The 25,622-nt window shown below is 36.1% G+C and overlaps 1 protein-coding gene across 5 annotated transcripts in view; it reads right to left on the bottom strand.

The window, feature by feature from the left end:
- Positions 1 to 2,659: 2,659 nt before the first annotated feature.
- Positions 2,660 to 25,622, bottom strand: part of SMOC2 (SPARC related modular calcium binding 2) — a 145,344-nt gene continuing 122,381 nt past the window's right edge. For 2 of the 5 annotated variants that reach the window (XM_032183503.1, XM_032183501.1), the window contains exons 10-13: positions 9,274 to 9,376; positions 8,065 to 8,339; positions 5,650 to 5,690; positions 2,660 to 2,813 (exon numbers count right to left, since the gene is read on the bottom strand). In XM_032183503.1, coding sequence (XP_032039394.1) covers positions 2,790 to 2,813; positions 5,650 to 5,690; positions 8,065 to 8,339; positions 9,274 to 9,376 — 443 coding nt within the window. In that variant the 3' untranslated portion in view covers positions 2,660 to 2,789. Of the gene's footprint in view, positions 2,814 to 5,649; positions 5,694 to 8,064; positions 8,340 to 9,273; positions 9,377 to 25,622 lie in introns of all 5 variants that reach the window. The other 3 variants (XM_032183502.1, XM_032183500.1, XM_032183504.1) reach the window with 2 other exon arrangements.

The raw sequence follows: 25,622 nt of genomic DNA on the forward strand, positions 1-25,622 counted from the left end.
ATTCTTTGAATGGGGAAAAAGCTAGAACTAATTAATTATTGTGGAACTAAATAAACACTGGTACTCTGGTGTGAGCCTGAGGGCCTATCCACATAGATTACTTTTTGATATCAAGGCCATGCTTCGCTACAACTAGAAGAGCCAAGATTTCTCTGAGTTTCACTATACACACAGGTGTGTATAAAGGAGATATAGGAACTAAAAGCAAATTTACCAAGCTCTCAAATGTGTTCCATTTAAGGATCAGAACTCTAAATAGAACTATGAGAACTAGGTATTGATTGTAGCAAAATGGTCTAATCGCTAAAATATATGGACCATAAACTATGTGACAATACCAAAACATGCACAAAGATGACATACTTTGAGCTTCCATCACTGTTGAGTCATCAAATGACTCAATGTTACAGAAGTCCTTGGATATCCAAGAGAATTCATGTAGCATTTATTGTGATTTAATAAGCTCTTAAGGCTATTCTTTGAATAAGGAAGGCTAGTTAAAATTTGCCTCCCCACAGACCTTTCCAGTTTAAATAGGCTGCCACTTCAAATTCATGGACATAGCATTCATCTTCCATTCACAGACAGCAAAATATTTAATTGCACACATCTGTATTGTGTCCAAAGGCCACAGTGATAGAATTAGATGATTCTTACAAAATCTAAAATTACAAAATGCTGCTATTAACTATTCAGGTATTGAATATTCCTCATGTTTTGCCTGTTGAGTATTCCTCATGTTCTGCCTTTTTCTGCTCATCATTTCCAGTCTGGTTGAAGGTTGCCCGGCAGTTTACAGTTACACCGAGGGGAAAAGTCCCACATCGAACTTCACTAAGAGGCAAAAGAACAAGCTGAAACTATATAGAGATGGCAGCAACAAAGAATCTGGCCTCAAAATCACTATTTTGAGAAAGTAGTGGTGTAAATAAGGTGTGAGTTTCAGGAGAAAATAAGGTATGAACCTAAGGAAAGAAGACAGTAAGGGGTCAGGGAACGAACAAAAGATAAGTGCAATATGAGGTCATGAGGTTTCTTGTAAACTTATTGCAATGGTGAAGTCATAATTGTATGTACCTGTTTCCAAAATTCTCCGTGTCACAGAAGAAAACCACTAGCATAGTTTGATAACATACTGAGCTTTAATCTATAAAGAAGATTAAATTCAAAGCTTAACATCATAAAAGAATAACAAATACTTTTTAAAACAAAAATACAAGATAACACACGGTTCTAACTTAGTTCCTCCTGTTACCAAAGCTTAGAGTACATATTTTCTGGGGTACAATTCCAATGCATACAGTATTTCCTATCACCTCAGCATATATCCATATGTTGAATTAAAATGAAACATTTTTATTTGCAACATAGCTTTTCCAGGTAAAAGCTTGAGCCAGGGTGCTACTATGATTAGTTAGTCACTTGTCAGATCCCACACATTATTTAAACGAACCAAAATGAAATCACTGCTTGTTGCAACGTTCCTTTTTTCCATTTTTCATGTCATTTCCTAGATGCCAGCAGTCCATCTACCACTGCACTGATCAACCCAGCTCCTTGTAATTCACAGCTGTTTAAGAGCTGAACCTTTATTTACTTGGGTCTCCTGCTCACACACACAAGTTCTTATTCACCTCAGGCACACATACAAAAATGTTGGGAGCTGGGGGGGAAATGATAGAGAAGGTATGAAAACTTGTGACAGCTTCTTTCAGACAGCAAGAAGGAACCCTCAGGCAGGGGTGATGTGAGTAGCCCCTCCTTAAGGCAACTCTTCATAATTTGTTCAGCTTTACCTCTAGTGGGCCCCAAGGCAAAGCAAAGAGTTGATGGGGAGAGCCAGGTGTAGAAGAAGAAAAGGTTGACAAAACCGTTTAGCTTTCTTGGTCTCTTTAGAGTTAGATTTACAATTCTGATCCATATCAAATCTTCTATGCTTTTCACAGAATCATGCTGAATCAGACTTTAGTCACATTACTATCCACCTTACTTGTTCTTGGTTTGCTGTGTTAAAAAAAAATAAAGGGGGGGGGGGGGGGAAAGAAAAAGAAAAAACTACTACAACTTATATTAGCAGGCACCTCAAAAAAAAAAATGAATAAAAGGATACATTTTGATACATTTTTGTACAAAAATCTTAACTGTAGAATAACTGCTTTGAATCGGTTAGTGGTTGCATTCTCATTGCATGATCTTTGGTAATAATAAACACTACATGAAACAAAATATTGCCATGGGTGAAAAACTCTGTTTAGTTAAAAACTGCAAGAACAAGTCAACAGCATTTTACACACTTCCCTCAGTTTATGGAAATCTGAAGCATCCAACATTGCTTGGACAAAATTGAGAATACAGTAGACTTTTCAGCGTAACTCTACTTAAATGACAGTACTGGTTAAGAAAAACAAAGTATACTGTTGAAACCAAAATACATAGAATCAGGTTTCTTTGCTAGTATTTGCCAAAGAACTACTAAAAAGAAGAAGAAGAAGAAAAAAAAGAAAAAAAAAAAAGTTTAAATGCAAACTTTTACATCTCCAACATGTTTTACATATTTCAGACAACAGAAGAATCCACATACATTGTATGTGATAATTTTTCAAAACTAGCCATTACATTTTCACAGATTAAAAAAAAAAAAAAAAAAAAAAAAGTCTGTTTAAATATTTCATTTCTACAAAGTGAATTTACATTTTAAGTACAAAGTGCAAATACTACAGTTGTTCTTATTGCCTTTTGGTGAGGAAATCTCCCACATGTCAGAGATCTGCCTTGGATCAGTAAGCTGTTCACCCTTGCTTCTTAGAAACTTGCTGAAAGACAGTTGAAAAATTTTTCATTATTAATGATGTCCTCAAATAATCAAGCATAAACATTTCTCTCTTTGTATTTCAGCAGTATCTACATGCTACTGTCAGGACAAGAGCTCTGCACACACACACACACACATATATATAGGAAATACAATGATGCTGCCTTGTAGGCTTTCATGGCATATATGAAGGGTATGAGCAACATCTTTACCATTTCTTACCTATGGCTGCTTTAAATGTATACATATCAAATGCACAGTTCTAGCAATTGCCTAGGCAAGTCCCTGGTGCAGTATAACCTTCTATGGCATGCGATGCATACGGAACGGGCTGCTGGCCAAAGTCTTATGAACATTCTCTAGTTTCCTTGTAAACTTTAGGCTAGGCTGCAAAAGATCCTTTGGGTCTCATTGACAGTATGTGAGTACATGTGTGTGTTTGTTGGACAGGGTGGAGCTGAGAAAGGGAAATACACCTGGCTGCTGCCTCAGTTGGGTCAGATCCATCATGTACTTGACCTCATTTAGAACAATAACTGCTTCTAGTACATTAGTACATCTATATCTGCCTTCATTCTGTAAGCTTCAATGTGCCCATATGTTAAAAAAGTATTCAGCAATACATGCATAAGCACATATAAACATATATAACAACTACTATAATGCACTAGTCGAAAATGAGCTTTTGAATGCCCGTCTCCTGAATAATACCAATCTGATCACTCCTTCTCAGATGAGTGGTTTCTTTTAACCAGCTTCCCAGTCCAGTTTCTTTCTAATAACTTCCTTTCAAGTGAAAACTTTTGTGATGAAAGCCACCTTCTGTATTTGCAGCCTTGTATTGTTCAAGTATGAAACTGGCAACAGATGGTTTGCTGAGCCAGCCTTAATTCAAGGCTATCATTTGTCAGCAACAGCTTTTAAAATAATTAGTGCTGATTCAGCAAAATTATTGGACAAAATTAAAAAATAAAAAATAAATAGAAGCTCTAGGACACTTTTATTACAGATTCTGCAAGTCAGGATCAGATTACAAGAAAGGGGAGAGGGCTTGTCATGCTTCAAGTGTAATGCACGTGTGCCAGTAATTGCCATTATATAATTAAAATAACCCCTTTGAATGTTCTTCAGTTCCGACAGGATAATTGTTTTCAGGCTGCTTTGTTTAAAGTGTAAGTGATTTGTGGAGGGAACTTGAAAAGTTAAGACCACAAACATTTGTTTAAACAAACAGAAACTTATCACATCCCTCAAGCTGCGAGAACATTTTATATTCCTTCAAAGGTATGTAGGAGGTCTTTGGTAAAACCCACAACCAATGTTGAGCTTGCCTTAGGAAGTGCAAACCTAACATCAAACAAATCAGAGACAAAGCAAGTAACAAATTGGATAGCAACAATGACAGGAAGGCTTTTTTGGCTTGTGGGGAGGTTCACCCTGGGTTCAATTTTTAATAAATTAATATAGCTTTCTGATAGATGGGAAGACATTGACCACAACTAATGAGGTATTTTTAACCAAATTCCTATTTTCCCAGATACAGGATCACCTGAGCTGATGTTATAATACACTGTAAGAAGCATTTGGACTGTGCACAGTCATATGGTCTGAATTTTTGGGTAGACCTGTGTGGTGCCAGGAATTGGACTGGATGATCCTTATGGGTACCTTCCAACTTGGGATATTCTATGATTCTGTGATTCACTGATGTTTTTGTGGGCATTAACCATTTAATTTCTCTAAAGAATACAAAAGTGAGGCAAGAACAGTAAGAAGTTGATTATCTTACTAAATTATTAAAATAATTGGCAGATTCACAAGTCTTTCTTCAGACGCATGTAAAAGTGTCACAAAGTTGTGCCCATGTTGTCCAGAAGAGGGATTAATTGTAACAAAAATAGATATAAAGAAAACATATGAAGATGTTTTTTGTCAGTTTTGTTTTTTAACTTTCTTCCTTATCTTCCATTTGAGCCTCTCTTTGTCAATGTCTAACTTACCTTGATTTAAAAATTCTACTTTTGTGTCTTTTTAGCTCTGAATGCCATGTGTAACCAAAACTCTATGAGTGAAATACACTGGTGTTATTCAGAAGGGCAAGGTAGAGTCTTTATAGAAAATTGATGCAAAAACAGATCATGGATTATGTTGTCAGGGCACTTGACATTTTATTTGTTGCAATCATTCCACAGACCAAACCAATTTTAGTTTTAGCATACATTATCAGACTGATGCAAATCCTATGTTCTCTAGCATCATTTTACAGAGTCAGCAAAGGTATTTCAAAATGACAGCTATTTTCTTTCTACTAAGATCTTTAAAGGTATCTAAAACCACCACAGAGCAATTCAGTGGTGTTCACAGAATATATAGATTTTCATAGGGTATGGGAAATACATGGCGTGTTGCACAAAGAGTAATTTCAATCACTGTAAGTTTGCATCTATAGTATGACACAGGAAAGTTAACAGAATTCAGTTAAAGCAAAAGGTAAATGAAGATAATGCAGGACACTTTTTTAAAAGTGTGTGGGAATGCTGTCATTCAGGAATGCAGAAGACTTATGTGAAGGCTCAGTTACAGTCATCAAATTATCACTAGCCTGGATGTCATTGTACACTTTACTAGGAACATCCACAGGCAGTCCTATTCTACTTTGCATTTTGGTACATTTACTCTGTACCTGTAGTTGACTGAATGACTTTTCTTAGATAAATACAAAACCAAGATTTGTTAATTAGGACACAGATCTGTGTTTTCTTGTAGAATGGCAGACTAATGCATTCTGAAGCTACAATGATAACAGAAATAGAGATTTTGCTCTCCTCAATACTCACCTGCCTGCTAGGTGAAGTGCTCTCAGTGTTGGTTTTAGGAGCTGCTAAAAGAAAGAAAACATCATAAATATGACTTGCAAGTTATATGTAGCATCCTAAGAACTGAAAAAAAAAAAAAAAAAAAAAAAAAAAAAAAAGCAATTTTTAGAGCAGGGTAACTGCAGTTTAAAAAAAAAAATCTTTAATTGAAACATTTATTATTTTTTTTTCCCCTTTTCTCAGTCCCAGCATTGCTTCTTTCATATGAATGCTGAATGACAGCATTTCTAGCCAGCTAATACACGGCATTTGCTTTGGACAGACTGCACCTACTCAGTATTGAGTATTTCAAACTTATTAAATCTTTAGGGGTAAATATAGCCTATTATACCTGTGGGAAAGAAGCATGTAAAAGCAAAGACTGTCTGGAAGTATTCACTTTACTTAAAGATATTGCACAGAAACAGGTCTAGCAGCCAAATACGTTGTTCACATTTAATCTGTAAAACAGCAAGATTATTGCTGCTGGTTTTTAAGTTTCTGCTTAGTGTCAAAATCCAAGATACCCTCTAAAAGAAGAGAGAAATAATAAAAATAAAAATTGATAAAAGTAAACCAGTTATAACAGTCTGCTGATTCATTCAACTTCACAAGCAAACTTGGGAGGCTAGGGCAGAACTTAGCATCTTGGTTTTCTGTGTCAGTTTGCTAGCCTGCATTCAGACGAAGACAAACTAAAGAGGACCTTAAAAAATGCTTTAGAAATTACCACTCCCCTGAGAATATATGTTTTGCATCTCTCTGTCTTTTACATTGCTTCAAATGGTTCTCACAAGACACTTGGGTCTAACACAGAATGACACAGTTACCTCCTTATCTCAGCTTTCACACCTCAGGTGACAGGGTCTCACCTATTCCTAGAAATATAACTCTAGCCCTAGGAAAGTGGTGATTAAATCCTTTTGTTTGGAATGGAATCCCCAAGTGAAAGGATTATCAGTAAGGAAATTTTAACTACCAAAGCAGGAGAGGGAATAAAAAAAAAAAAAAAAAAAAAAAGATATTCTAATAAAAGCTGTTTTATGGTCTTGTCTTAAAAACATGCATTGTTAGGAAGTCAAACAAATGATCTAGTTTAGAAATGTTTTCCAACTGGATACTCTTAGTGCAAAAGTATTTTTTCCTTCTTAAAACAAATATTCTTATATTTATGAGGTTTTTGGGAGAGAAACACTGTTAAAAATCTTGCATGAGAATTATTATTGCTTCAGCAAAATGTGTGTGATCTTCATATAATTTAATGTATTTTAAAACTTACAATGATGTCAGACCCAATTTCACCTAGTATAAAAGCAAAGAGTGCTGGCTATGGCAGGATAGAATTGTTTTGAGGTGGATGTTAAAATATGAAGTGACTATAGTGGCCTCCATTTTAAGACACTGGATTACCAAATAGTCTAAATGAAAAAGAAAGTGTTACATTTATTTTTTCCACCTTTATAGAACAAAGACAACAATATTCAGCCACCTTCATATACAGTATTTTACCTTTGCATAAGTGAAAATTGCAAGGTATTATTATTAAGTCCACAAAATATCAGAAAAAAAAAAATCTTGATTTCTTGTTTGTTTTGAGAGATCCATTTCCATGAGACATGAACAATTTATTAGTGCAACATAGAGCTGTTCCTCCTTTCTGCAACACAACCTTTCTAGACTTGAATATAACCATTTCCCACTTGTCATGCTCTTCATTTCCTATGGCTCTTTTATTTTACTCTCCTGGCTTCATTTTAGTGTCCAAAGCAAACAGAACAATTTGCCCACATTAATTTTCTACAGCTTCTTACAGTATGGAGTTACTGTATATGTTCTTCTATTGTTTACAAAGTATTTTAGATTCTTCTTTGTTTTCAGGAATTGTGTGACTGAATTCTGCAAGGACCATTATACACTGTAATTAATTGTTCCTCTTTCTATCAGTTTTGCAGCAAGTAACTGGCTGTTAAGTTTTGTAGCAAGTAACTGACAATTGTCCCACCTGTTTGGTAGATGACCACATTCCTCACATCATCTCTAAACCACATTTGAGAAATAAGTCATTAGAAAGCTCAACAATGTTTTTTCCTCCCAGCACGAATCCAGGGAAGCACAAGTGTGATACTTGCACTCATTCAGAACACATTACAATAATGACATTGAACAGGCTTTTCAATGATGATATGATGTCATGTCAATGGCATTGTATCCTCATGTTTCCTGCTCTAAATGCAGAAGCATATTTCCAACAAACAAGCATCTACTGGGCTGGAAAGCTTTTGTTTCTCTCAGAACAAAGAGATAATTTGCATACCCAGAAGCTGCTTTCCTGTCATCTGCCCTAAACAAAAGCTATGGGTTGAAAAATCTAGACAAAAAGATATAAAAGGTTCTTACTATGGCGTTTCTTTGTTTCTGCTTTACCTTCTTCTTTTGTTACTCCCAGGCAACCCATTAATTCTTGAACTGACAAGGACTTGTCATTGTTCACATCACAGTATTCCACAAACTTCTTCACACATTTTTTAGGTTTTGATTTCTTTCTTAGGAACCTTTTGAAAGGCTTAATTTCTTTCTTTCCAATGTCACCACTAGAATTTTTATCTAGTTGTTTGAAATACCAGTGGACTACTCTCTCTTCCAGAGTGTGATTTGGATCAGGTTCTGAAACCCTGAAACAGAAAATAGGTGTTAAGCCTTTATTCTAATACAGAAACCTTGGTTTATTCCTTTGCTTCTGAATAGTTAAAGCATTGTTAGATGTTTTGCTACATGAGCCTCTCTGCTTTTGGCTACTAGTTTCTTGCAGTGAATATTTCTCTTTTCAGTTTGGCCAACTGCATGCTAAATTTTACCCAAAGGGCTATAATCTCCTTTTAGTTAATTCTCTTAAGCTGTATTGAGGTCAGCACAGTTCTCAGAACATTGCGCCTTCTCCTTTCATTTCCTTAAACAAAGAAAACTGAAGAGAGAAATAAATGAAAGACAGACATGGCGGGAACATGAAAACACATAATATACATAACTGAAGTATGTCAACAGTCAACATCACCAAATACCTAGACTCAATTACAACCCATGATGGATGCTTTCAGATAAAACACCAAAATGTACTGAATTACAGGGTGAACTATAATAATAAATGCCCCCTCCTTTCAGGTAGTAAGCTCCTGACCTGCAGATGCCCAAAGTTTGCCAACACTTATGTGTTTTTAATTATGTATTTTTAATTATGGGTGTTGAAAGCATTTATTTGTTTTAGTAGCAAGTAGGCAAAACATAAATCAGGAAGGCAACACATATTCATCAAGCAAAGGCTGACAAGAAAAAGAAAGACCAAGGCACAGTTGCACCAGAAGCTACAGATAAATTTAAGTTCTGATGATGATGAGAACTCAGCCATCAGGTGTATCTCTGTTTAGTGGACATATTCCACAGTGGTAAATTTGAAGTAAACTATCCTAGACAGATAGATTCTTGGAAATTTACCCTTTGTGAAGGCAGGAGAAGAATTACTTCTCAAAGTTTTTAACAATTCATTCACCACTGCCAGAGTCCTTTTAAAGACAAAAAAAAAAAAAAAAAAAAAAAGGATCTGAAACCCACCGGCTAGAAGACAATGATGGATCAGAGACTGCATGCACCATATCTGTGGACAGTGCATCCAAAACACTCGTCAGGAACTCATTCTTCTTGGCCCCAGGACAACCTAGAAAAAACAACAGTGATTTTTTGTTGTTGTTGTTGCTGTTGTTTTTTTTTTTGTTTTTTTTTTTTAGTCTCCTATTTTTATGACATTTAACTTCCAAGAATCTTTCAAAGTTAGAGATACATGTGACTCATGTACACAGAACTCCCATAAATGGTGCACAAATTTAGAACCTAATCCAAAGAAAAGCACCTAAATTCAGGCATATATCTGTATCATAGAGCAGGAATAGAAAAACATCCCTTTACATCCCCTTACATCTAGTAAAGTGGTTTGTATACCTTGGAGTCCTTTTTTTCAGATGGGGCATTATTCTTACCTCTTTAAGATGCTTTATCCACGTTTTCCCATTTTGAAAAGAGCAGCTTTGAAACAGCAGAAGTTTGTCCATCACACAGAACATTTGAAACATAGACTAGAAACCCACAGCACAACACCTTTTCTTTTTCCACCTTTCCTTCTCTGAACTACCAGTGGTTTTCTCAACATACATTCTCTTAGTGTATCATTTTTCTGATATTTAAAATGGCAATCAACTCATTTCTTCTTTCGCTTTTCTCTAGGGATTAATTACCACTATACAGTACTTCACAAAATAGGATGCTGTTAGATGGTTCTTTGGATCATACTGTGGGAACCTATGGTGATGCTAGACCATTCACATAATTACATTCCTTATGCTACAAAACTCTCATCTGAAAGAAACTGACAGCATATTTCATACACATAATACATTAGATAAATATATACTGAAAGATCCACTCTTAGAGCAGTGCAGCTGGAGCAGATAAATCCATCTGACAAGAGAATGGTTGTTGACACATGGAGATATGCTTATACAGCACACCTGCTTCCTCTCTTCTTCCCTATAGCCCTGAGCCATACACCAGGTCTTCACCTAGCCCTGTAACAGCTGAGATAAATTCTAGCATGATCCATGAGCAGTGACACAGACATCACAAGCTTGAAGCTGGAGGCCACCATTCACAGGTGATTCTGTGCTGGAAGCCCACTTATTCTTGTTGGAAGCGAAAAAGGAAAATGCTCTGAAGGGTTGTGGGAAAGGAAGATAAGTTAATCAGAAGGTATTTGTTATTTTGTTAAACTTCTCAGTGGCCTCTGGAGCAGGTAGTAGAATTATCTGTGCCCGAAAAGCCTCATCTTGCCCAGCAAATTATTTTTTAATACATCCAGTGTTGATACAAGGAAATGAACCTGTGTTATATTAGCACTAAGCTGTGTTACAGTAAGAATAACTCAGCTATTTTGAATACCAGCAGCAGCACCCACTACATGTTATTGTCCAACACATTCATGAATTTATGAGTTCCCTGTCTCTTATGAGTTAGCCTTCTGCACCAGGGATATTTTATTGAGTAACTATGAAAGGCATATGACAGGAATTCAGTGAAGCAAGTTCTACTGCGCTAAAAGTACACATCTGAAACCAGATGTCATTCTCCTAGAAATGTTCCTCTTCCTTTAGTCTTTAACCAGGGTTTTGGTGGTTTTTGTTTGTTTTATATTGTTTTCTTGTTTGTTTTTTTTTGTTTGTTTGTTTGTTTGTTTTGTTTTTTTCTGCTACAACTGGAGTAAAAAAGGACAAAAATAACCAACCAAAACAAAAACACACACACAAAGACATTGCTATGATTACAGTCCTAAATTTGAGTTCAGTGAGACAAGCTCTTGAGCTATCTCTGTCAGCTACATAAGTGACAAAGGTGGCAGGAGAGTAATAGGGAGGGACAGAGGAGTGTACCTACAAACTCCTGGCAGTATTCAGTACATAATTCAGAAGTATATTCTTTTAGAACAAAGAATTTTCTAGTAAGTAAGGCTCAAACTATGTTGCGCACTGTGATTTAAATGAAACCCTGTAACTTTGAAAGACACAAAAACCCTTCCACCCAAAGATGAACAGACAGAGCCCAAACTGCTCCAATCCAGAAGGCATGTCCAGCCATGCTGCATGGCAATGTGCCTGAATAAAGCAACCAAGTCTCTAAGTAATCTATTGAGTTCAGCCCAACATCTTGCCAGCACAGATTCTCTGCCGGAGGACCAGAGCTGGTTCTCTTCAAAGCGCAGGCAAAAATTGGCTGCCCATGTAGAACTGTCGTGAGTGATACAAGCTTCATCCATTTCTTGCTGGGGTTGTCACTGTCATAAAACAGAAGCCTGAATCCTACTCCAAACATGCGTTGTGAATTGATAGAGGGCTCTTGGAAACTGCAGACAGTAATACCTCAGTGTATAAGAATGCGGGACAATATGGAGACAAGATAATTTGACTTTTTCTTTGTTTCTCTTTCCTTTTGGGGCTATATGATAATGTTAATATCCAATTTGATTTAGGAGCGCCATCTGACATTTTCATGTCAGTTATTAGTGTATTCCTGAATCATCTGTAAGAAACAAAAAAGTTTGCTTTGGGTAGTTTCCATTGCTGTCCAGGGAGCTGCTGTGTGTACATATGCTACAGATGTAGAGATCAAAATCATTATTTAGCTTAATATTTATGAGGTACAGTTAGGTAGGAGAAAGAATTAACTTTTCAATTTACAAGAAATCACAGGGGGAAAAAAACACACAGTTTAAAGCCGATCTCTGATAATTTTCCCTAAGATTAAGAAAGGTTTCTAAATGTGCTTTGCATAAAGTTGAAATAGCAGCTGACAGTAACAGAAATCTCATAGAAAAGAAATCTTGCTGTTAAAACAAACATTATCTGTTGCTGTGAAACATTCCAAATTATAACTCTACTATTTAATGTAAAATGACACCCCACAAAATCCTCACCAGTTAAATACAGAGAAAATATTCAGTTTCTCCCAATTATAATTTTTGCTGATGTGTGGGCAATCACACAGCAATTTACCTCACAGTGAAATCTCTGTTCTTTGCAGGTGTTATTAACTCAGAATAATTCTCTGGAGGCTTCATGCTGAGCTTTAATTTTCAACAAACTTGCAGATGAAATGGCAAGACTAGGGGAGCTTTAGCTTGATTATAAAGAATAATTCACTCTTAGTGGACTAAATAGAGAAAGTGAAAGCATAGTTTGTTATGGGAGCCTTATGTTTCTTACTATGGTTTAAGTGTTACAAATTTTTCTTGTGCAGCTGCTTGTCCTGTGTGGATTTCACAGCTTACATAAATAATATTTGTTGTCAAAGTGTTGAAGTTGAAACCACATGAAATTGCCCTACAGGTTCAGAGATGTAGCATAGAATCGAGTGTTTGCTTTAAGGATAGTTTTACTCAGAGTAAACCTTAGACCAACAAATGCATACCACAAATGGAGAGAATACACAAGCACCTCATTTCAACTACAGCATAAAGGCAATCAAAGAATCTTCATTATATTATTATATAACTCATATTTATATATACATGTCTGTATAAATCTATCTTACATTAATACGAATAATAGATTTTTGGAGTTAATCGGTGGACAGGTACCTGTAAGTCTTCTGAAGCTGGAGCTTCCTGCTTGGTTGATAATAATCTATTACTACCAATCTTGGAAGAATATATTATACTGAACATCTGAAGTTACAGCAAGAAACACACGTTGTTCTTTTTTTTTTTTTTTTAATGTTCATACAATAGGTAAGATTATTCATTTTAAAAGGGAGTTTACATTAATCTTCCTGCAATGGAGGAAACTCTCTTGAGTTGGTCACTCATGTAACTAAAAGTATGGCAACTTTTAACTACCAAATCTAAAATTCCCCTTTCATTTCCTCTTTGTTTATATGAAAATCAGGCTTAGCAGTCTGCTCTAACACTGAAATATCTCTGTAGATTATAAATAAGTTTTGATCTGCCTGAAATCAGAATGAACACAACTACTGATATTTCCTTTGCAGCTTGGACTGTACTGTAAGAGTGGTATAAGTAAAAACTGAATTTAACAAGATTTTTCAGTGCTAATGGTTATGCTTGGATAGCAGAAAGTGCAGGAAAAATACTTTTTCTTAGACTATTACTCTATAAAAATGTATATGTAAAGTTCAGGACTTTATTTCTGTTGACCTATATAAATCACAAAAAGTTTGTGTTTGTCTAGTTATGCACAGAGCCCTCCTCATTTTATGGAGGACTTCCTGAGCTATGCCTGAGCCCTATTCCAGAAGGAAAAAATAAAAAATAAAAGCTTCCAAAGATGAGTCTGGGAACTGAAATTTGTAACTCTGCTGGAGACTAAAATCATGACCTCAACAGAGTCAGTGGTTTTATAGCTCATTACAGTTTTTTCCCTTACTGCACCTCTGGGTAACCTCTCACAAACAGTAATTATCTCCCTTTTACTCTCTCTATCCTACAGGATTTGAGGACATCATCATTTCTCCTTGTTAACATCCCTCAGGTATTAGATTTTGTTGTTGGTGTTTTTTTTTTGTTTGTTTGTTTTTTTTTCTTGAGTACTCTTACACATTAAAAGAATTAAGTTAAACTCAGAGCCAAACTCTCCCATATCTGTGCTTATCCAAATTTTGTGGTTCTTTTCTTCCAAATGTATTCTTTTGGCCTAGCAATGAGATATCACCTCTCCCTACAGCTTCTCTTAGCCTTACTTCTAATTTCTTTTTAAATTGTCCTGTGCTTCAGAGAGCCAAGACAAGGCCATTCTTATAACCTTAAGACTGACCAGAGATCTTGCTGATGGCAAGTCTTGAGGAAGAATACAATTGTGTTTTTTTTTCTGTAGCACTGTGTTCAAGGTTTTTGTGTCCTGAACAGACCAGCACAAAAATAATAAAGTAGGACAGAACGGATGTTAGCTGGAAGGGATGTTAGCTACAGGCCTGTTGCTTTGTAGCCACAGAGCTGTAAGTCTTAAAGGGAAGAAGTATTATTTCTGTAAAAGCGCAGGTATCAGATTTCAATTCTCCATGTTTATTTATTAACTTTATTTTTGTTACTATTTTAAAATGATCTTTCTGTTTGAATTTCAGGGCTGGAGAAACAGAAGAGTCAGCAAAGGATGCTCTTTCAGGGCCCTACCCTACAATCCCAGACATTCATGTCATACCAAAGTGCAGTGAGTGGGATTTGCTGAATTTATGTCTACTGAAATGAGATGTCTCACCCATAACCATTATCTAAGCTCAGTATAAAGGAACACATTCAGAAGGCATTCATCCCATTAGACTTCTTCTTAGAACAGGATAGGATAGGATCTCCCTCAAAATGTATCTCTTCTTCCCTACAGAGGAAGCCTAGACCACTAACCTATGCTCTCAGATGATGTAAAGGTGCTTGTGATTAATTCTGTATGTCTGTTTTGTAAGTTCACTTAGGATCAAGCTACTCTTATTTTCCAGGTAAATGTTGTGGACAGAAGGGATAATGTTCATAACAGAAACAGATCCTATAAACAGTTTTTGCAGGCAACTGAATAACAAAGTTGGGCTAGGGTGACAGGAAAAGCAGCTCATTCCATTTATTTCAGTTCTTTAAATATTATTATTAAACAAGGAAAAGAAAATCAGAATGTCATAGCATAACACAGACAATATGAAATGACTAACTTTTGACTACCACTTGTTAATTTGAGTGTTCCTCTGTAAGAGTTTGAAAGGGATTTAAGAAGCAAATTTCTTGCTTCTAACTGTTCAGGGATGTCATTGTGAAAACAGGAAGAGATGAGCTGTAATTCTCTCTAATGCCATGCAAAATACAAAGCAGAACTTGAGAAGGTCTGTGGATTTTATTTGCCTTTTTAAACATTTTTTGTGGACTTCTACCTTCCTAGTTTTGACTAAGTCCAGGAAAAAGGTCTGAAAACTCAAACGATAAGAAGGTCTTGCTTCCTTTGCTGCCTATCTGGACACAAAGCAGATGATGTTTTTATTAAGTAGTCACTACCTATACACTATCTATGCCAGTTTAGGAGGCCAAAGACATTTCAGTATGTTGAGGAGAATTTGAAATTATGAACATTTATGTTCAGCTTGAGCCAATGTAAACTCCTAACCTTTAGATGCTTGTCACCTTGCCACCAGAACATGATCTGCAACATAGCTGTGTGGATCCAGTTCCAGCGTACATGTAAGAAACACAACGTATTTGGATGGTGTTTGCACCATGACACAAATGCACCATGACTATCACCCATTGATTAGGACACAGACAGAAGAGCTTCATGATTAGAAATGGGCACCCAAAAAGGTCAAGAAGCAAAAAACAACTGGATCCAACTTTCAGAAAAGTTTGCCTTACAAATATGTAATATTTCATGACTACCTGTCCCTGAGATATACATGTACAGATGGTATTTCTGACTGCAGTAACACTTTCTACTATAGCTTATTAAATTTAAATATTTTGAAATCCAGTTTTGTATAGTATGGTATGGCATTTGAATCTCCACGTTATCACTCTGAGAGTCTTAACAATTAACAACCAATATTACTCATGGATTCAAAATGTAATCTTTTTTAACAGAAATTTACTACTTCTAATTTACCTGTATTTTTATGGTGCTGCTATTACCTCTCAGGAGATGGGTATAAATAACCATATTTAATTACATCTATTTAAATATCTATTAAAAAGGAAAAGCTATTACAAAAGAAGTATGTTGTTGCAATTATGGAAGTGACCTCACAAATAAGGTGCATGATTCTGGTCTCCTGCTGGAAAAATTGAACTATGGGGACTTACTTAGTGGGGATGTTTTTTACATTACTTAATTAATCTAAGCAGCCTGCTCCTTGGAAATGTGCCTGAAAAACAGTCTTTTCTACAAAACTTTCTGGATATCTCTTACTGAGACTGTTATCATTGGAGGCATCAACTAAAAATTCCCAAAGTATTCATTCTCAACTAATGCCACAAGAAAGCTCTCTATTCTGATGCTAAGAACATTAAAGTAAAATTAAAGCTACGGTCATTAAAGCAAAAAGATGAAGGAAATTCAGAGCTGAGTTAAAATTCAGTCAGCGAGAAAGCACAATTTTTTGAGAGCTATTTTGAAGAGTCCCTTCCCACAGTGTGGTACCAGGTGTTCAGAGAAAAGCAAAGCTTTCATGCTACTCTGCAGTCCTTATTCTGTCATAACATGAGGTAGATGGAGATGTAAAAGACAGCACTCCTTAAAGACACCATTCAACACCTCAAAGGGTCATACATACATGATAGGTGCACCTCTGAAACACTGCTTTGTTGCCTTTTTTTTTTTTTTTTTTTAATCCAATTGTAGACATGATAAAGAGCAACCCTACCTGTGGCTAACAAGTGTGAAGTCCTAAAGATGCAGTGATCTGGTGTGTCTCTACCCTGGAGATGAAAGCAGTGACAGAACCACCAATTATCACCATTTAACACTGCTACAGGGGAACAAAACATATTGTTGTAAAAGGAGACAGGGAAGGAGGTAACAGAACGGAGGCAGAAGATCTAGATAGATTGCAAGCAGTCAGGTGAACTATCAGAATCTCACCCATGCTAGATTTTGCTTATACAGAAACCTACAATAACTGAACTTGAATTAGAAGTAAATTTTTCATCAATTATTTGATTATTTTTCTCCCTCACTTCCATAAATTGCAGATAAAAGAATTAGAAATTGGATTGCAAACACAGAGGGGAGCTGGGAATAAGGAGAGGCAGGGATGGCTATTTCTTGGATCATTAATTATATAATAAATTTGAACTCAGAATTTATTTATTTTTTTTACAGCAGTGATTAAAATAGGTTTATAAAATGGAAATTCTGGAAGTAACTGAAGTGAAACAAGAGTCAGCAAGAACCACTAAAGTAATTACTTGAACACTATGGAATGAACCAGTCCTTGGAAACCTGGCATCACAAAATCTATGAATTTTCTTATGTAGTATTTAATTTGAGATTGGCAGTTGTTATTTTCCTGGATAGTCTCCATTAAACATGGCAGACTTCCTCTGCAAATAACATTTCAAATCTCACTGCCTCATCCTTTGCTAAATAAAAAAGCTGTAAAATGACTAATACAAAAGCATAAATGCATCCTCACAATTGCTCCAGTATGAAATTTTTACAAGGTATGGTATTATGCAAGAATGAAACACCCTTAATTCCTGCTGAAGGAAGTGGGGATACTATGACAAATTGCAGGCTCAGACCTTAACAATTAGACTGTTCATTTAGTTTAAAAATGAAGATCCACTCCTAATTCACTGTTACCCAGCTCACTTCTCCAGGACTGACAGAGAGCTCTTTACCTCTAGCAGGATTGCAAACAAACTTTCTTTGCAAGTTGGCATCTGTTTGGAATGGATTCCCCAAGCCAAATATAATACTGTGTCCACCGTTAAACCACAATAAACTAATATTCAAGTAATTATGAGCTTGACTTCATCCCACCAAGAGTAGGGCAATTCAGAGTTAAAACCGATGCCACGCTTAATTTGCCATTTACAGTAAGCATTGAAGAAATGAACACATAGTGCTTGGTAGCAAAGATCTTGCAATGACAGAAGCACAATGGAGTAAATTAAATATGGAGATGAATGTAATTATGGTTCTAAAGTGTCTGCCAGGAGGGATGCAATGCAGCTGACTTCATGTAAAATAGTTAGCGGCGTTTGGTTGATTACAAAAGTGCCTTGGGTCATCTTACACATGGAGATCCAATTACATGATAGCACTCCATTATGGATTATGAGGGTGGTTTCCTCACTGAACTGCTACACTGTACGCTAGTTTCATTGTGTACAGTGTGGTCTGTTTCCCTTGTGTACTGCACATCCTAGATTTGCTTGGGAACCTAGCTGCAGCCTTGTCAAGGCCTGGATTTCATTACATTTTGTGCAGAAGCCCACTCTACAACCTTTAGCACAATGATAATCATAGTTGCCCATAGTCAGTCATTAGTATTAGCAAGTAATATCCAATAAGGCTGAAAAGAGAGAGTATTGAAAACTGAAAACCTTCTCAGGCTTACTAATTGTGGGACAAAGATACAGAGACATACTCTCCAACAGACGGAATTGTTCTGGAAAAAAAATGACCCCATTTTATTCACAGGCTGACATGATACGGACTGTCTGGAACTGATGTAACATTGAGCATGGGTACACAAGTATAGGAACATGTGTGTCTTATTTCTGGAGCAGACTATGAAATCTCATTTGTTGACAACACAACAACAGCAACATAAAAAAGGGGTTCCCTGGCATCTTGATATTTGCTGCTGCATAAATGCAGACAGATGGAAACAAGACAAACATGATTTCCAGACGTATTTTGCAACAGCAGGTGCCTGCTTATGGGTGAATGGAACTGAAATAATGTCTCTGATTACAATTCATTCATTCTACATTTCCATTCTAACTCTCCTGTGAATACTTCTTCAATATAAATGTGTGTACTCCAATATTGATGTAGTAAGTAGTGGTAATTTTCCATCTCAAGTGAATGAGTGCACTCATTCAAAATCAGAGGTCCACATGCCATGCTTAGAGATATACAGCACTGCAAATTCTAACTGATAAAGATGTTATGTCCATGAACTTCATCTGACTAGAGTAATTAAACCACGTATAGATGACTATAAAAGGGTTGAAATGCTAAAGTCTCATAAAAAATATTTATTTTATTTTTTTAAAAAAGGAAGAAATTCTACTGCGTGTTTAGAAATGGAATGCAGAAGATAAGGTAGGGAGAATAAAGATGTTTAAACCTTTAAAAATGCCTAGGATTAGATTAAGAAATTCGATATGTGTGTGTGGATTACAAGGACAAGATAAACCCATCCATTTCTGTCAGCTGATATGAGCACAGTCACAGAGGGATTTGTGCCAGGGATCAACCACACGTGCCATTACAAAAAAATTAAAATAAAATAAAATAAAATAAAATAAAATAAAATAAATAAAATAAAATAAAATAAAATAAAATAAAATAAATAAAATAAAATAAATAAAAAATAATTTTAAGCAATTTCTTGCATGAGAAGTTCAAAATTTAAGGGAATCAGAAGGATGTGAATATATAGAAAGGGCAGTGAAAGGAGGAGACAAGCACAGAAATTAGAGAGAATCAGGTAGAAAACCAAGGGAGAGAAGAGAGGCACAGAAAACAGTGGGGGAAATAGCCGCTTGAAGTTTCAGGTGAACTCTCATAGACAGCCTGTGCCCTGACACAGACACCCCCACTGCACTGATGCTGACAGAAGATAAATCCTCCTCCACCATTCTCCTCCAAACAAAACTGTAGGTCACTGAGACAGCTCTGGCTTTCCATGAGGATGCTTCTGGTGGTTTTGTTTTTCCTGCTGCTGCCAAAGCCATGTAGATAATGTGTCTGAATCTCTTTGCATTTAGCTGCATTTGCAGAGACAAAGAGGTTTTATATCTTATTGGTTCTGGCTCCCCCAGTATGTGACCACAAAGTCTCTCTCTCTCTCGGCCTGGCCAGAAAACAATTCCATCATGTGGAAAGCGTCAGGATTGGGTAATTTGGATTTTATTCTGGTGCAGAATTAATTTTTTTTTTTTTTTTTTTTTTTTTTTTTGTAAGAGCAAAACACCCCATTCCATTGGCCAAATAGCTTCCTGATGAGGGCACACAGCTGAGATGGGGGAGACTGAGGTTCAGCTCACTGATCCAAACCAGACAGAGCAGGGGGTTGAACCTGGCTTGCTGTTATCCCAGTGGAACACCCTAATCTCTGACACTAGAGTCAGGTTCAGTTCCCTGCTCTGTCTGGTTTGGATCAGTGAGTTGAACCTAGGTCCTCTCCTCCTCAGCTGAGTGCTCTAATCATCAAGCTATTGTCTGTCCACAGAAGGGTTCCTTTTGTTGTGAGCAAACTTCTCAGAACAAAGGCAGTCAGAAATTAATTCTACTGCCACATTAAGACATTTTCTCCAGAAAAATAACAATAGCTTCAGACTGGACACCATGTTCGTTAAGTTATGGTTTAATCCTGTGTGGTGTAGAGAAATGCAACAAACATCTTCCAAAAAACCTGGCAAGTAGAATAACAGAGTACTCTCACTAAATCAGATGAAAGCATAAGCTTAAAGACAAGCATGTGTTTCAGTGCTTTGCTGGATCAAAGCCCCTACACTTTACACTCTGATGAGTTGAATTCTCAGTAATTATTTTGCCTTGCATGTTTTGGATTCATGATTTCTGCCTTACCAAACAATAGAGGTGTGGGAACTGACAATTAAGCAGGACTTTTTCCTTCTGTAAGACACTTTTTAAATGTTGGGTTTTTTGTTGTTGAAGTCGTGTTTTTGTTTGTTTGTTTGTTTGTCTCTTTCCCAGCACTGCTTATTCACATGAGAAGCCTGTGTGATATAGGAATTCATAAAGTCTGTTGGATTTAATTTTCTATCTATAAATACATTCTATTTAAAACTGAGTATTTAACTTGTCTATTATTCAAGATAAATGTTACACTTAGGAGACATAAAGAGGAAAGAAAACAAAATTTCTTTGATAAAATAAAATTCAGTGGAAAAAATATGGGAGCTGGAGAGAACCAAACATTCAGACATCAAGGAAAAGAACAAAAAAAAAAAGATCATTCATATAACCAAAATATAATATAGGGTACTTAACTGGTGAAGTCTCAATTTGACAGGTATGCTTCCATTCAAAACACATAGTGTAATCTTCATTTCAGCTGTCTTTCCTCTTTCTTGTCATGAAATATGTTCCATTCAATTTACTAAATTTTAAATGAAAGGAGAACTCAGGGTTCCTACAGAATACCTTCACAAACTTCACCAAATGTTATGTTTAATGACATGGCTTAGTAAAGTATCTAGGATTTTCTTGAATATTAAGTGCATTTTAGGTTGTTCAAATGTCTGTGGTCTTCTGGAGCAGGACCAATATGGTTTAAGCATTTCATGGATATATAAACATAGAAACTATTATCAAGAAAAGAGAGGGTAGGAACTCCAAATTTCACAACAATTTTTGATGACCTTTTGTTTTTCTGTTTTCCTGCATTAAAAAATTATTACGTTTAATCTCTCATGTACTTGAGGGATTCTATTAATACTGACAATGTGTTCTGGTTATTGGGAAATGGTTATCAGGAAAAACCCATCAAGAATGGAACTGTATGGCTGTCAGTACAGATTTTAAGAATGAATTGCAGTGGTTTCTTTTTATGACAAGCATTTATCTGTAGACTCTACTGAGAATATAATGAGTATAGAATGTCCTCACTTTATCTTTCCTGTTTTAAAGCATTCTGGTTTATCTGTAAACTGAGATAAAATGTAAACCAGGCAAGTGGGGACAGCAGGGTTGGGAAATGAATACTTCGTTGTTGAAGAAAGGAGTTCAAATTTTGGTTAAGTTACAGACAAACCCAATTAAATCCTACTTGTCCCCAAATTACATATATTACTAAGGGAAAGTGCTGAAGTTAAACAACTGACTGGGAAAATTAATCTGTGAGGAGAAACTTGACTTGAGGTTATGTACCGGGACGTGAATCCTTGATTTAATAAATTTGCAAACAAGTAAATAAATGCATTCATCAGTATTATGACTGAAAATACGTTCACTCATGAGTGTCATCTGACATATAAGAAATAAAAGGTGCCCTTATCTTTCTGTGCACTTGAACAATTTTGAAAGTCCATTGTAGAAGGAGGGAAAACCTCTTCCCTCACTGTGTCCCACAGTGCTATATATCACTCATATTTTTCTGAATTAAGAAAATAGCATAATATTACAATTAGAATCAAATCTAGCATAGATATTTTCTTTTTTTCACCCTCTCTCCAGAACAAGTTTGATTTGGAATGAGGAGCCCAGGTTTAATAGACTCATTCATTTAATCATTTAATAGTTTTACGATAAGAAATGCATGTCTCTCTTCTCATAAAGAAAAAAAAAAATGTTTTTGACCTGCTTCCCAGAGTGACTTTCCTTGGGCCAATTGCAAAGAATCAGAGCAGTGTGTATCTGCTCACATAACCCCTTCCCCCTCCAACCTTTCACACGAGGCGACTATCAAGCGAAGCCTGCCCACAAGATACCCCACAGCTAGAGATGAATGAGAGCTAGCAACAATAAAGCATTCACCCAAATGCTTAGCTAGGTCTGCAAGCTTAAAGCACAAGCAGCGGAGGAATTTGACAAAACAAGGTTTCACTGTAGAATAAACTGTACAGTTTTCACTCTCCCAGAAGATTTCCCAAATAACCCTAGTTTCACTGAGCCACCTGCCTGTGTCAAGGAAATTAATGAACTTCAAAAGTAAAAACAGCTCAAGATGAACAGTGACCCTGTTTTTCCAAACATCGGAAATGCCAGCACCACAGCAGTATGACTTCTTTTTCACCAAGTCATATGGGGAACTGTAGATTAAAGCCTGATTTCTAGACCTTACATGTCCAGCCACTGTACATTAATCTATTTGCTTGATTCACTTGCCAAGTTTGCAATAAGATTGTATGATATATGCCTTGAACCACAAGCTTGGATCCAAGAGAACTGTGCACCCTTTTAATACAGGGGTCAAAATATGTATCTCAAGAAATTGATTTTTTATAGGAACTTCAAATGAGTAGGGTTTTTTGTAATCCCTACTGAAAAACGCATCTAGTGAACAAAATCCTACAGAGAAATCCTGCACAGCTCATAGAAGTAATGAACATGTGAGAACATGTGAGACACAGATGTTGTGGCTCAGTTTGCCTTGAATTTTTAATCACGAAGCATGAGCAAGGGAGAAAGAAGCACAGTAGACAAAGGATGAAGTCAGTATTGTGTCAAAGTGGGCATTCAAATCAGAGAATATTATTTCAAAGAATTCATAGCAGGCTGGCATTTTAGTGTTTGAAAACAAACAACAACAACAAAAAAGCTCATAATTTTATGAAAATAATAATAATAATAAAAAAAAGTAATTCAGGAAACAAAAGTAATTTCTATCAGAGACACTAGCTTCTTTTGATTCAGTAGGAACTGAACTAAGTTCAGTCAAAGAATGATTTGCTTCAAAATCTGACATTGGGATTGTATATCTAATATGAATTATTTTTATCCATGACTTTGTTTCAAATTGATACAGCCATATCAGTGACATCCAGAACATGAACTCTCTGTAGGTGCTGTTTATGTAGTTTAGATAACTTCAGCCTCTGCAGCCCAGCTGGTCTTCTAATTACACTAAAGTATGCTTTGCACAAGCAGATCTGAAAACTTGGATTCTGCTAAATGATTAAGGAGGAAAAGAGATATTTACCAAAAGTTCTTAATTAACTAGGAAAAAAAAAATATTGTATACAGAAAGTAGTCCTTTGAATTATATACAGCATAAGATACATCAACCATATTTTTTTCAGAAGCAATTTTCCTGCCTTTTTGTGAGAAAAGATGTCAAGACAGTTATAGTTGTAAGGGCTGAAAAGTTACATTTTCTCCCATCCTAAAGTAGACTCCAGTTTGTTAATAGGTCTGCATGAAAAATCTGGAAGATAAGTATGAAAAGCTGGTACCAAAAAAAAATAAATGTGGCCCAATCAGCCATTTCAACAACTGTACATGGTAAACTACCACTTAACACCTCCAAAATGATTGGAAATCACTGATAAATGGGAAGTGTGGGTAGACCCAAGGTATCACATCATATATGTAGTGAACCTGACATCACCTGAGGCTGTCAAGGTCACTAACACAACATAGGGGAACTCCATCCCCACCACAAGGAATGGGTCACACCGCAACCTTTATGCAAAAAATGAAGGCAAATACATGTGCCGGTGGGAAATGTAGGCTGGCCCACGTAATTCACTTCTGATAAAGGACTAGTTTAAAACCCCTGCTAGGTCTCACAGCAGGAAAAGATTTTTTAAAATGTCATTCAGCACATCTTCCCCCAACCCAGCCTCATGCCTGAGCAAGCTGGCCCCTGCCACGTGGAAGGAGCTAGCCAACATATCTCAGCACAGGGGTGCAGATGGATGATGTCACTCTGGCCTCATCCCCTGTAGCCCCTCCAGAGTCTGGCATCTGAGCAGGGAGCAGATATGGAGGAATGACCTCCATTCAGACTTCTGGAGAGCAGAAGACAATAACACCCACAATCGAAGTCCCAGCACCACTCTCCAGCAAAAGTCAGGGTTAATGAGAGATCCATGGTTTGTAACACTTGCACTTCTGGAAACCTTCTGACAATTCTTGCTACTGAACCTAATTTATTTCTTCCATTCTATGAAATAAAAATGCTAATAAAAATATCAGAGTTCTCCAATTCATATCAAGCTCTATGTAGGGACTGGTAGATGTTCTGTTCAGTTTTTTTATCACTGTCATTTATTCCACTTTAAACCCTGACTAGCCAAACAGTTCACAGTGAGAATTTTACAGTTTTCAATTCAAAGCAAGGAATTAGGGGCAGATTTTGATCTATAGTATTATATATTAAATAAAATAATAAAGCTTCTTTATAGCAACTACCAAGCATACCAATAAACCACAATTTACCAAGTCAATTACAAGCTATTTTCAAGCAGATACCTATACAATCATCTGGATAATATCAGCTAATATTAGAAGAACTATTAGCACTGTATTCATCTACTTGTTTTTCTAATTCTTAAGAAAATGACAATTAACATAGTAAAAAATCCTGGTAGCAAAACCACTAATTTCTTAAATTTGAATAGTACAGTTAAATTGAATGATGCTAAATAAAATTTTATTTCTCTAAAGTATCTCACAACAACTAATGACAAGCAGCAAAAATAGCATGCAGTTTACAGAATTCAATTAGATTTAAATCAGTTCAATTCAATACATGAGAAAACTCTTCACTGAGCTGACTTCAATCTATGCACAAGTAGAACATGTTTAAGACCTTTCCATAGGAAGGTGAGTTGAGAGGTGTAAGAGAATGTGTATGTGTGCATGTGCAGGTTAGTATAAATACAGATTTAAATACAGGGCCATGTAATCTATTGTATAAAAGCTTTTAATCTGTGCAAATCAGAATCACATTATTGCTGAGTGGTGAAATTACAAGCACATATCACCCCAAAGAAATTTCAGTAGAAACTTCATAGCCCAGTTCACATTCACAAATGCTGTGTAAGCCACATGGTGTTTGTTTGTTTGTGGTGGTTTTTTTGTTTTTTTTTGTTTTTTTTTTTTTGGTGGTGGTGGTGATATTTGTTGTTTGTTTGTTTGTTTTGGGGGGGGGGAATCCAAAAGTCTTTTTTATAAATATTTTAGAGAGTTTTAAACATTTTATAAGAACTATTTTTATATCCTTCC

Source organism: Aythya fuligula, chromosome 3 (assembly GCF_009819795.1).
Source record: "Aythya fuligula isolate bAytFul2 chromosome 3, bAytFul2.pri, whole genome shotgun sequence".
NCBI classification, from domain to species: Eukaryota; Metazoa; Chordata; class Aves; order Anseriformes; family Anatidae; genus Aythya; species Aythya fuligula.